This window comes from Epinephelus lanceolatus, chromosome 12 (genome assembly GCF_041903045.1).
Source record: "Epinephelus lanceolatus isolate andai-2023 chromosome 12, ASM4190304v1, whole genome shotgun sequence".
NCBI lineage: Eukaryota > Metazoa > Chordata > Actinopteri > Perciformes > Serranidae > Epinephelus > Epinephelus lanceolatus.
The window spans coordinates 16,018,313-16,031,461 of record NC_135745.1 but is presented as its reverse complement, the minus strand read 5'-3'; the positions used below and the strand labels follow the sequence as shown (position 1 = coordinate 16,031,461).

The 13,149-nt window shown below is 40.3% G+C and overlaps 2 protein-coding genes across 2 annotated transcripts in view; one reads left to right on the top strand and one right to left on the bottom strand.

Annotated features, from left to right (window-relative positions):
- LOC117272500 (dual specificity testis-specific protein kinase 2) overlaps nucleotides 1-6,172 on the top strand; it is a 33,555-nt gene extending 27,383 nt beyond the window's left edge. Inside the window, exons 11-13 of the mRNA XM_033651463.2 lie at nucleotides 1,804-1,942; nucleotides 3,744-4,277; nucleotides 4,567-6,172. Of these exons, the coding sequence (XP_033507354.1) occupies nucleotides 1,804-1,942; nucleotides 3,744-4,277; nucleotides 4,567-4,871 (978 nt within the window). The 3' untranslated portion in view covers nucleotides 4,872-6,172. The remainder of the gene's footprint in view (nucleotides 1-1,803; nucleotides 1,943-3,743; nucleotides 4,278-4,566) is intronic.
- A 2,251-nt stretch (nucleotides 6,173-8,423) lies between these two features.
- On the bottom strand, nucleotides 8,424-12,235 carry LOC117272503 (uncharacterized). The gene is made up of 4 exons (XM_033651468.2): nucleotides 11,652-12,235; nucleotides 11,442-11,551; nucleotides 10,920-11,013; nucleotides 8,424-10,401 (listed from the first exon to the last, which is right to left on the bottom strand). Exons 1-4 carry the CDS (start codon nucleotides 11,863-11,865, stop codon nucleotides 9,458-9,460), a joined length of 1,362 nt encoding a protein of 453 aa, XP_033507359.1. The 5' UTR covers nucleotides 11,866-12,235; the 3' UTR covers nucleotides 8,424-9,457.
- Nucleotides 12,236-13,149: the final 914 nt, after the last annotated feature.

Below are 13,149 nucleotides of genomic sequence, written 5' to 3'. Positions count from 1 at the left end.
AAACTTTGTTTTTCTTGTAAGCCTAGGGTGAACAACAAATCCAAAAATGGAGAAAATTCTTGATGACTTTAAGTCAAAGAGGTCTGTGATTAACAACAGCAAAACTATATTAACACATTGGTTTCTCCCAACTTGTACAGTGTAATACAAATGTCATTTATCCCATCGTAAGCTCAGTACTTCACAAACACACAGCCCTTTCTGATGGTGGACTGACCTAAAAGTAAAAATTATCTATGCTGTCTTCAAAGCCAGAGTCCATTGACACAAACAGTGATTTAACCTCGCAGAATGGGAGCTGCTGATCTCCTACTGCCTTGACTGGTAGTTTGTTTGTTATTGTGTGACTTCGGCGCGTTTCAGATTCAGCAAACCTTCATTTTGGATTCTTCGTTCTCAGGAGGCATGTGAGACAAAGAAAGTTCTCTTCATGAATGCAAGTTAGCACAGAGTGAGTGAGTGATATACACTTGGTCATTTGGAGAATGATGAACTCTGTGTTGGGAGAAAGACATTTCTCCAAATAGCTTGTCTTGGTTGTTACTTTGGATTTCCACGGTTTTATTTTTAATTTCTTAAGTAACTATTATTCCCTTGTTCAGAAGTAGGGGGGCAATCAGATTATCTGAATAATCTGATTTAGCTCACTATCCGGGGGGTCTTCTGTTCACTAAAAGCTGGATCAGTTGGTTCTCAGCTTCGCTCAATGTTCATTCATTGATTTGCTGTCAAACTATTGACATAAGGAGGAACATTAAGTAAATCAAACCTGATCAAACATTCTTTTTTCACGAGGGATTAGTTTTGCTCACATCACATAATAATCACTGGACTGAAATAGTGTTTTTTCCCCTCTCTGACATAATTACAAACCACAGAGGATGAGGGCATTAAAGATTTTGGAGCACCCCGCTGACTGATCCTATATTGGCTCCGTCCATCCCTTCTCATCCTTGTCTGTTGTCTCGCTTTTATCATCCTTTTCTCCCTTATCCTCCATCCAAGTCTTTTCCAGAGCACTCAAGTGTAATTTCATTTTCTCAATAGTCAGTTTTACAGTGTCTTTCTAGCGTCTGATTTCAACCCCCTTGAACTTCAGTGTCAGCTGCATGTCTATATCTTTCAGTCACATTTTTGTCTCCTGTCTTGTTTTTCCATCTGTTCTTTTTCTCGCCTAACAACAGTCTGCCTCATATAACTTCTCCCTCTTTCACACTGTCTGCCTCTCCTTATTTCTTCCAATTTTTGTCTTTCCCTTCCCTTCATCTTCAGCATAAGTTTTCTAATAGTTTTCCTCACTTTTAAATACTTTAAATAAAGATGCTCGATGTACTGTTTTAATTGTGAGGAAAAAAAAGACCCAGATATTATTGCCATACACGTCTGAAAATGTAAACATGCGAGTCTTGTTGCTTCCTGTCGCAAAGAGGACTTCATTTACACGTTAAGGTGTTTTGTTTTTCACAGGCTTTTCTTTTGTACCACTTTCTCTAAAGAAACTTAATGTTTCAAAATAAAGTGCCAATAAAAAAGCCAGTTAACAATCTTCTTTGTACCATAAAACATTATAGTAGTCTTCCCGGAAAACCAACTTGTAAAATACAATGCAAATGCTTTTAGAAGCATCAGCTGTGTTCTTGTTTGTTTATGTAAATTGTTTTAATGCTTTAATATTGTTGTATGTTTTCCTTTTCCTGATAATAACCTGATGAGTGTGATCCCTGCTCCTGCACCATGCTACAGTATATAAACACAAATCTTATAAGTCTCCATATCGTCCCGTCCCCCCCCCCCCCCCCACAGATGGACCCTAAACTCCGTCCGTCCTTCTCAGACATTGTCAGGCACCTTGAGGAGATTCTGGCACGCCTTAAAGTTGAAGAGATGGAGCATGAGTGTGTCCCTCTTTCTGGGGACAACGACAAGAAGACCATAACAAAGAGTAAGAGCACTGCACAAAATCTCACTCTGTGATGCTGTGATCTGTCATTTCAGCTTTAGCATTACAGACAAATAAAGTCATCTCCTTTTGTTTATGAGAAGATGCCTGTGAAAGAAGGTGGTAGGAAGTGAGGGTAATCTATGTTATACCCTTCTTCTGGCCTTCCAAGCCTTTCACCTCCAGGGCTGCCTGTATTCTTATGTAGTCAGACTGCTGCCAACTGCTCAGTGAGTCAATATTTCACTTGTTATCCTGTCGGATAACTGTGCCTGATAGAAACTTCTCTCCTCTCCTAACACCAGTTCCTCTTGCTAAGCACAATGGTGATTCTGTGTTTGTTCAGTCATTTACAAGGACACTGTTGACACTGTCCTCATCCAAACATACAGCCAGGTTTGTTCAAGCCAGATTTAAACTTCACTTCCTTTTTAGTCATACGGTCAGCTTGCAGGAGAGTACTATTCCTATTTCCACTATTATATCTGGATCCCTCGTTATTTGGGATCATATACGCAAAGTCAAATATCTTCTAACATTTATCCGTGTCACACTTCAAAGAACAGTCCTTGATTGCTGATAATATAAACTTCACTATGACTTAGGAGGAAAACTGGTCTGAGATTTTAGATGCCTATTTTGAGATACTTGATCCATGCAGGCCCAGGTTTCACTTCTAATTTGGTCCAGTGTACCGCCGCCTGCATGTCTGACCATCACGGAGTCAGCAGGCAGTAATGTTTTTGTTTAGACGAGCCAAACGGCTTCTCTTCCTTCATGCTGCAGTGTGTGAAGAGGGAGAGCACCAACATATGACGTCACAGGATGCAAGAGTGAGCTATAGTTGTGACACAAACTTGGTTTCTTACATCTGGTGTTGTTAATCAAGATCAAGCTTACACAGTTTATGAAACACAGTCAGGGCCTGTTGGAATAAGAAATATCTCTTATGTAGCTTTTATTGTGTGGAAAACATGGCCTGAGTCTGACAGTTCTTACTCCTCATCTGATGTCGTTTGTTAGAGTACGTCACAAACTCTGTCCCTCCAGCTCCCCCTCTCTGTTTACCTGATAACATCAGCATTTCCTCAAAACCACAGTCACCCTCATAGTAGGAAATCTGTTGCATAACAACTTTTTAGCCAAATATTTTTGTAGCTTTGTAGCTTTTTTTGGTCCTCATGAGTCAGAAGAGTAATTCTTTCATTTGTTTCCTGGCATGTCAAGATACATGATCTCTCAGAAGTTCAACAGAACTTTGAGATTTGAGAGGAGGATAAAATAAGATGTTTTCTTGGTTAGCTCAGCTGCTTCAATATATCATCTTTGGGAGGTGATTTTTGTGAACTAGGGAAATTGCTCTTTCTTTCCTAACGATGTAATCAATGGCCGCAAACTGAGAATAACTCCTTTTAAATCCCTGTTTCTGTGGTCCTCTTTCCTCTTAATGTTTTTCCTCCTGCACCAGTCAAAGTTGAGACAATATTAAGACCCTACCAAACTTCATATGCCATTTTTGTATAATAAAGATATGGACATCCCGTGCCTTTGGAAACATCTTAAGAACAGAGATTTAAGGAACTCATGTCTCAGTACTTTATGAAGAATTAAGCCTGTATTGCCACCTAGTGGTTACAATAGATTCTCTATTTTACCATCAGAATTAACAAGATATGACAATGAAAAACCCCCCACAACATTTCACTCTAGAATAAAATACATGATACATTACTTTAAATTTTATAATTTAATGTAAAATCCATGCAAAATGTGTCACAAAAATGTATCTGTTTTTTTGTTCAAGGTGAGAAGATCCAGGGCTTCAAACGGCTTAACCCTCTTGGTTTCCCAGATGATAAAATCCCCCCTAAATCCCCCCGCCCTCGACGAAACATCTGGCTCAGCCGCAGCCAATCAGACATCTTCTCCTGCAAACCAGGGAGAAAAGTCAACGTTCAGGACCCTTACTATAACCCCCCCATCGCTCAGCGAGCTTCAAAAGCCCGCAAGATCAACCCCTTTACTGCTCGAGAGGACCTATGTGGGGGCAAGATCAAGTTTTACGACGTGCCCAGCAAGTCTGTCTTCTCGCTGGTGTTTGACCTGCACTCACCTCCGGGAAGTGCGTTCAGTAACCAGCCGTCTGCTCATGGACCTGGAGGACCCCAACAGGAGACGTCTTACTACTGGCAGCAGCTGCCAGGAAGACAGTGTCACTCCTTACCGGTGTCTCCCCAGCTGCCCCGCTCCGAGGTCTTTGAAGTTGTTGCTGCTATTAGCTCCAATAACAACGGTTCTGTTACCTGTAACTCTAGCCAGCTCTCCACAGTGCTGCCAGGTGAGTTGGTCTGATAAGGATGTCCTTTTAGCATTTGTGATTTAAAAGTTAAATGTGGCAAAAATAAAAAAAAAAAGGCTTTTTTGACACTGGCATTTGGCATTTGAAAACTGAGTTTTATGCCGTTATGGCTGTGGGTTGTGTGTGTACATGGTTTTTGGCAGTTGGTACAAGAGGGAAGCTGTTGCAGGAACTAAGCAACAGGCACGGATTTTTTTTTAACTCTATCACCAAATTAGTCAATAATCGTTCCCTTCCTCTCTTTCCTGTTTCTCCTTTTTTCTCTCAGCAACTAACTCCAGGTCTGACGCAGGCCTGATGGGGAATGACGTCCGGCAGAAGGCAGTGCTGAGCGGCTGGGCGAAGAAATATGTCGTGGTTGAGATCCCACCTTACTGCAGGCAGATAGGAAGGGATGAGGACGAAGAGGCAGAGGCAGAGGAGAGAAAGGATGTAAAAGAGGAGGATGAGCTTGGGGAGAGCTGGTCTCCGATGATCCCCAGCAGTGAGAAAGACAGTGGAGAGGCGATGGACTGCTCCAGCAGCTTGGAGGAAGAGGAACAAGAGAGAGGGACAGACACCTGCCCCATGTAACGCACATGTAAATCCACATGGACACACACACACACACAAAGGAGGTTGTGGATTTTGACAAGAGAGGGAGACTTTTACCCCTGGATGGAGGACGTAAACCGACAGACCGGATACATTTCAAAGATTTTGGAAAAATAAAATGTAAAAAGACACTTGATTTTTTTATCTGTCAAGTGAATGTATCACATGTTGACTCACAAATCAAGCACACCTGATGTAGATAATAACTGTCTTTCAAAGATATTATCACCCAGGTGTGACGGGACAAGTCTCTGTTTAGCACAAAAAAAAAAAAAGCTTTTATCAACAAATGGACACTTGGCATAGAGATTATTTTTTATGAAAAGGTTGTTTATATTTAATATTGTGAGATGTTGTAGATTTTTTTCCTTTCAAGGTTTCCTTTATTAAGCGTCTTGTCTATGACAAGGGGTATTGACGATCCCTTGTGTTGTGTATGTGTGAGTGTTTAAAAATCAGAGCTTGTGTTTTGATATTTTCCTTGTGCTCTTTGTTAGACACATGTTTCTACTAAATCAAAACAAATCCCATATTTTTCTGATTAACGTTCAGATGAGAAAACACGAGGTGATTTATAATAACTGAGTGCCTGAAAAACAACACTCACGACACAGATGTTTCATCTCAAACCATCCTAGCAACCCAGAACTAGACTGCACTTGTAAAATATTTTATACCATCAAGTCTCGTCTAATCCACAGGGAACTAGCCGAGCAACGGCAAAAGTGAATTTAGAGAGGAGGTGGTTTTAGTTAGGATTTCATCTCTCCACGTGACGACACAGTGGTCTCTTTGATTGATCAGATGCACTAAAAATCAAACACCATTCAAGAGTCAAAGCTCAGCATTTGTAAGCAGCATTGTTCAGACATCAAATCCAGAACACAAAATGTAGGCAAACATGGATGTTGTAAAAAAGGACCTTGCAAAGTTTTTGTATTTAAAAGTTGCTGCTCGAAAGCCCATGCTTAAATTTCAGATGTCAGAGTTTACTTGAACACAGCACAAGTTTTGAAAACAGCCCCCTCTTGCAACTCTGTTAACACACAATGAAGCCAAAACAAGTTGAAAAAAAATCAAATTTAAAGCAAGACTATGTAACTTTTGACAAAATTACATCTTAGAAAAAATAGCTCAATTCACAAACAATAACACGCATCCTTACTCACTTCAGTACACTCAGGGATTTAGCTGCTACAGCTTTTTTGGTCTGGTGTAACCAGTAGCACATGGTGGCTAATGTGAGCAAGCTTTAGACATTGCTGAGTAACTGACAGTCATTTTGTTGACTGTCTTCCCTCTGCTATTGTGTGCAACACCATTTGGTCATATAGCACATAGCTTTAGTAAGATATTAATATATTAACTCATATTTTCTACGCTCCAAAAGGTAGTCATTAAAGCAACTTCAGAAAATCCTCAAGATGTTCATATTCAACATGCTATCATGCTATAATTACCTCTTAAGGCCACAGTGGATGCTGTTTTTCAAAAGTTGCATAATCTCACTTTATATTCAAAACTAAAATGTATCAATACAAGATCCCAGTGTCAAACTTCTGATAAAGGCCAGCAGTAATGTTAATTATACATAATAATTCATTGTGTGAAAAAGCTGAAAAATGTCCTAAAACAGTGTTATAAACAAACAGCGATTCGTGATGTTTGTCCTTACAGATTTTTCAGTTCTTGTCAGTCGAACAGAAAGTTGCCTCTGGCTCATTGTTTCAACGTGACATTGGTGCTGAGATGACGAGAGGCTTTCCTGTTTCTGACTATGCAGTGTACTGCTACCCTGTTCTTACTGTCCCATGCATAAGAGGGAATCAAAATTTCATGTGGTGAAAATGAGTATAAAAGACCACATTTTTTGAGCAATAACTTCCCACACAGACTCCAATTAATTAATTCCACTTCAATTCCAATGTCTTTAAAAAAGAAAAAGAACCTGGTAAATTTCACTTACCTAGAGAGCCAAAAGAGACTTCAGTTAATCAAACCATTTTACTCAAAAGCAGCCGTGACTCAGCTTGAGTTGGATGAATAATATTTTGATTTGAGGGAAACAGCACAACCTGGTCTTTTATTTCTTTCCATTCAGATGTGCCAGATGTTCAGTTTCCGCTTTGTTGTGCGGAAAATATCCAAATCAGACAGAGAGCCGAGCTGAGTACTAAATAAATGTAATGTTCGTTTTTCTCTTGAAAAGATAAGCTAAGTTAAAGTAGCAACATTTTACTTAAAATTCAATGTATATATTTTTTAATTGCGGCACATTTCCAATCTGAAGCTAAATGTTTTACAGCAAGATACTCTGACACACTCCCTAAGTAGTTGCTACTAACATTTGGTTCAGTTTGTCTCAGTGAAGGTCCAGTGTGTAGGATTTAGTGGCATCTAGTGGTGAGATACCAGAATTGAAACTTCTCCTGTGTGCCAAGAATGTAGAACTACTCTCCCCAATGTGAAAACGTAAGTGGCCCTATGTAGAGCCAGTGTTTGATTTGTCCATTCTGGGCTATTGTAGAACAACATGGTGGACCTGCTCTGTATGTAAATATAAACATCTCATTCTAAGGAAACAAAAGCACAGTGGTTCTTATTTTCAGGTGATTAAACACTAATGAAAACATAGGTATTTATACTATATGCCATTCCTGCCAATATATGCCCCTAAATCCTCCACACTGGACCTTTAAATGGTCTCATCACGGCATTTTCTACTTTTATCAACACACTCCAGTAAAATTTCTGAAATCGACTTCCTTGGGATAAAAGCCTTTTCATTTATTATTCAGTCTCATTGGGACGGCCAGTGTAACATCAGATCCGTTAATCAGTGTTCATCTAAATGTTTTCACTGTACAAACTAAATGACTTATGAAATAAGATTTATTTTTGTCGAACCACGTTTGTCTCCGCTGCAGCACGTCCTTCTGATGCTCATGTTACATTCTGCTGATCTCAGTCTGATCACTTCAATGGGAACTCAGATGCACTTGTACAGCGATATTCGTGGGGATGTCCTCTGAACTACTTATCACTACTTTTCTATGCAACCAATGTAACTTTAATGACACTGTTTTACAGTATAAAGGATCTGATATTTATGAGAAAACATTTTTCATGTCTTACCTTTGTATATTTGTGTAAAAAGTTTGTGTTACCTGCCTTGATGAATACAGACAGATGTTTTTGCTGATTGAGTAACAAGGCTTCTCTGATTTTTCTTTGTGTTTGTCTCTTATTCTTATAAGCTCAGACAGCCTGGACTGAACATCTAGAGGCACATTTGTTTTGAAATAAGTGTGAAAACATTTGCTTTCAGACCAACAGTTGTTGTTAAAAGATCCACACTTTACGTCCTGATGGACTGTCACAGTGGAGCCTCAGCTCTCTGGTTTCCACAGGTTGGTTGCAGTAAGAAATGTTTGACTGTTTCAGTCAGGCAGCCTGAACCCCAGTTTGTTTCTCTCTCTCGTGTCTCAGAGCTAAGCTTCCGGTTTCCTGAAAGATACATTCTTGACGATATGTAAAAAGCAGCCTGGAGGTCATCTGACAAAACTTACTGCAATTTTGAAGGTATTTCCAACATCCTTTAAGCCTCCTCTGTCCATCTGGACGAGAAAAGAATGTGCCTGCTGGCGAATATAAAAGATATTTACCAAGATTTTTAACATTTGGTCAATTTAGTTGTCTTCTACATTTCACCTCTGGCATCACTCAGATTTCAGTGTTTGGTGTAACATGGAAAAGCAGACTACCTGACGCCCTTATTGAAAAATACTGAAAAAAGAATCAGAATTTCATTCATTATCTGCGTCATTTTAATGAGTGAATCTTTCATGTTTCTGTCTGTGTGGAGTTTCCTAATGTGCATCATTGTATGTCACAACAGTCCAACATAAAAAACAAGCAGTCTCACAATAAAATGTGACAATGTGACTGTTATACACAACATATCAGAAGTGCTGATCTGAATAAAGTAGGTGTGTGTCACTCATTTTACAGTTACAGAGCCTTTCAAAGCAGGGACAACAACCACACCAGTGCATTGCATTTTCTGACACATTCCCTACAGATTGGATATACTGACCATTTACTGTGGTTAGAAATTTTAATGTGTTATTCGTCTAGTTTCAGTGTCCAGTTAAATTCTACACAAGCATTTTTGTCAGCTATTGTTGTGAAAAGTGTTTAGTGTGATGGATTAAACCACACATGTAAGGTTCAAGAGTCCACTGAGTGTTTTTAAAACAGTGTGAAAAAGAATAGATGCTTTTGGCTGCTTGGAGCGGTAGGAAAAATACTAGGAAAAAAGCAAAGATGTGAATCTGTGTACATGATTTGTACTTGAACTTGCCACCACACTGGAATGACCCTTTAAGATTAACAATGATACTGTGTTTCCAGACTAATCTCTTTCATTATATCAAAATTTTAAATATCATAATATAAAACTGTTTTAAACCAAAGTAATTCAATAAAACAACAATGAAAACAAACAATAATTTTAGCGATACGTCGCCAAATTATGTGATATATTAAATAAACCCCATGTGAGCTCAGTGTGCTGTTTTCTGATGCGACTTCAGGCTGGAGCGCTGGGTGAAGCACTTCCCACACAGCGAGCACTCATAGGGCTTCTCTCCGGAGTGGACGACTGCGTGTCTGATGAGATTGCACTGTTTGGTGAAGCTCCTGCCGCACTGCAGGCAGCTGAACGGTTTCTCCCCCGTGTGACTCCTCAGGTGCTCTTTGAGCTGACTGAACCTCATGAAGCTTTTGTCGCAGTACGTGCAGCTGAACCTCTTCTCGCCGATGCCGGACCTCCAGGGCGTCCTCATCCTCCTCGCCAGGCTGAAGCCGCTGCGGCTGTGCCCTGGGTTTGGCGACATCAAATCCTCGTTTGGGTTCCTCGTGTGAGGAGAGTCTCTGTACTGATGTTGTGATTGTTGAGGAATCAAGCACTGATCCATGGTGTTTATCTGAGATAACGCACTGTGTCCTTCGTCTGGTTGCGGTCTCTTACATCCAAACGTTCTGGCTCGTCTTTTCACTCGTGCTGCGCTCACCACGACTGACTGTGATTTCCCTGTGTTCATTTGAGGCACCATGTCTTCCAAATGCAATCCACTTTGAGACGAGAACACAGAGGGGATTGGCTCAAACTGCTGCTCGGTATACGAGAAGCTTGGATCAACAGCGTCTCTGCACACATCGGATGACCACAGCTGTCCATTACCTTCCTCTGTCACAAAGTTGTGGGCTGAATCGAGAGGAGCTGCGTTCTCATTGGGCTCTTCCTCATTCTCGTGTTTCACTATAAGCTCTGCCCCAGTTTGGTTTCTGTTCAGCTGCTGCTCTGGGAAAGTGCTGTAGCCGTCTGTTGGGGAAACCAGAGAGCCGTGGTCAGCTGGGCTCTCAGCTGAGTGGTAACGCTCTACAAAGCTGTCAGCCTGGGCAGGTTGTGAGGTGTCGAAACATGGCGGCTGCTCGGCTTCAGAGACTAAAGAAAGCACAGGAATAACACACCATCTTACATTAGAGGGTTTTCAATCTCTAAGTCTAAAACATCTTTTAATTACTCCTCTTTTTTTATTACAAAGAGTAATGTACAAAACATAGTCATTTCAACAGAACAAGAACTTTTAGGTCTTGGACAGATTCTACAGGCACACTACTGCAAGTGTTGACATTATGTAGGCAATTCTTACAGAATGAAAGGCTGCCAGCGCTCCTTGTTTCTCTAGATGGCTTTGGGAACTAGTCTCAGGGATACATCTTGAGAGACTCTGAAACAATTCACTGGGTTTTCAGGATAAATTTTAGAGTGACACCCGCTGCTAAACTGTGTTTTCTTTAGCTCTATTACGTACTCTAAATCAGTGAGCACATATTCTAATGCGCCAAGAAATTTGGATATTTTTTAATCACATGTTCTGAACAACAAGCTTTAGAAGTACTCACTTGTTGCTGATAGTGTGATGAGCAAATAAGCATCTGATGTTTGTGTTTTTAACTCACTCAGTTTGTCCTCTGAGTTCCACATGTCCTCCTCCGCGCACTCCTCTTTGATCATTATGTGTTCAGCTTCATTAGCAGGCTCTGCATCTGCACACTGCAACACCAGGCTCAACATTAACACTCACACAGGGGAGATGAACTACCACACACACTGTGGAGTCATATACACACAGGTTGTGCAAGTAAAAGGAAAACACACCTGCACTGAGTTTACATCTCAGTACAACAGACTTACCACAGATATGGGTACATGAGCATGTTTCATAATCAGGTAATTATTTAAGTCATGTACCAAGTGAAGATGTAAGACATTTATCTGTTTAATATCATGGTAAATTTAACATACTTGGGCTTTGGACTGTTGGTCAAACAAAACAAGCAATTCAAAGACAACATTTTGCTCTGAGAACTTGTGATGGGTATTTTTCATATTTTGCTGGCACTTTATGGGCTGAATGTGCAGCTGATTAATCAAAAAGCAGGTGAAAGCAGAATCAAAATAATATTTTGTAGTGTTTATACCTGTTGGGGTTGATTTTGAGTCTCAGCATCCCAGTCTGTGCTCTGTCTGTCTTTGTTCAACACTACTTTGACTAAAGAGGTGAATCTCTCTGCTGCTGGAGGATAAAACACTGAGGAAGAAGAGGAACAAAAATACACAGTTTTAAAAGCAGAAACTACAGACAGTAAGTTGACACCAGGGAATGAAATGATCATGCCACCCGTCTCCACCTTTCCTCCTAGCTCTCATCCTGGTCCTCCTCAGCTCAGCCTCCATCACCTCACACTTCCTCTTCAGCAGGTCGATGTCCCGCCGGCTCTGGCTCACCTCCAGCCGGAGCACCGCGCAGCTGTCATCCACACGCCGGTTTATCTCCGCCACGGCCGCCTTGGCCAGGACCTCCATGACGGACAGTATCTGGCTCTGGAAGCCGCAGTTCTCCATGTTGACGCCGACTTCCGCTTCTTACTCAAACACAAATAAATATATTCACCTGCACACGCCTGTATGTCACTCACTTTAGGATGATTGTGTACAAATCGCTGGTCAGAGGAGCGGGAGATGCTCTGTACTTGTTCTGTAATTTTTTTCCGTGGATTGTAGAGGGAGAGGGTCGCTCGGTTTTAACACCCCGCGGTTCGCACGGGCGGTCTCACTCCCTCTCTTCTTTATTCCCATCACTAATAATGCATATTTTTTCCTAACATACGGTAACACCTTTTGCTACGTGAAATTAACACAAATTGGGAAATGTTTAAGTATTTTTAACGTTAGCAGTGTTGTTAATTTAACGTCACTCCGCCACTAAGGGACGTAATGGAATCCAAAACGAGGTTGGCACAGCAGCGTCATTTGTTGTGTTACCGTAAATATTTAACTACATGCGCAGTATGACACCAGCGCCGGAAATAGAACTCCAGCTCCACACGGTGAACTGAGGTGATTTAAATATTGACAAATATTACAAAGTTGCTAATATAGCAAGATATATTTCCATTTTAATTACACAACAGATATAACCTAAAATTGTTTCTGAATATCAAAAATAATTTTAAATTTAGAAGCCACACATTCAAGCATGATCACCATGCCATTGATAGCTTATATGACGATATAGATCCAATCAAGGCCATGTTTAATAGTAGCAATATTTGGATATGTGTTTGTGCGTGACGGAGACATTGAATGCATTTCATAGTACCACTTTCAGTAAGTCACCCTTTATAAACAGTGCAACAAATGGTTAATACTTCATTTACTCATGATTATACATCAGTTATGAGGCAGTTATGGTCTAAAAAGACTATTTCTCAAGTATTTGGACCAAAAGCAATGTATTAACAGTTAAGGGATTTTTTTTAGTTGTCTTGATGGCACATTAGAAAATGTGAAAGCCACAAGCATTTATTTATGGATTCCCGTTCCCAGCATATACATCTGCATTATTAGATAGATATTATCCATAGAAACACCAACCAAAGGAATTTTTCAAAACCTAGCATTCAAATGGTTGCTCTTAAAACTCTGATTAATTATTTATTAACCAACAATAAAGCAATTTGTGACAACTTATAAAGACTTAATGGGGGGGTTTGATTCATGACCTCTATCCAGGATAAAGGCCCACGAAATAGATATGGCCACAAACTGCCATACAGGGCTACACCATATCAGTACTATCAAAATAGTGTATTATTATTCTGTTCCATACGACATTGCACTATCCAT

Excerpts from the sequence above, each read along its gene's own strand:
- LOC117272503 (XM_033651468.2), bottom strand. The coding sequence starts at position 11,865 with ATGGAGAACTGCGGCTTCCAGAGCCAGATACTGTCCGTCATGGAGGTC. Across the intron at positions 11,552-11,651 it reads GATGAGAGCTAGGAGGAAAG|TGTTTTATCCTCCAGCAGCA; the intron begins GTGGAGACGGGT and ends CTTCTTCCTCAG. Across the intron at positions 11,014-11,441 it reads CTCAAAATCAACCCCAACAG|TGTGCAGATGCAGAGCCTGC; the intron begins GTATAAACACTA and ends CTGGTGTTGCAG.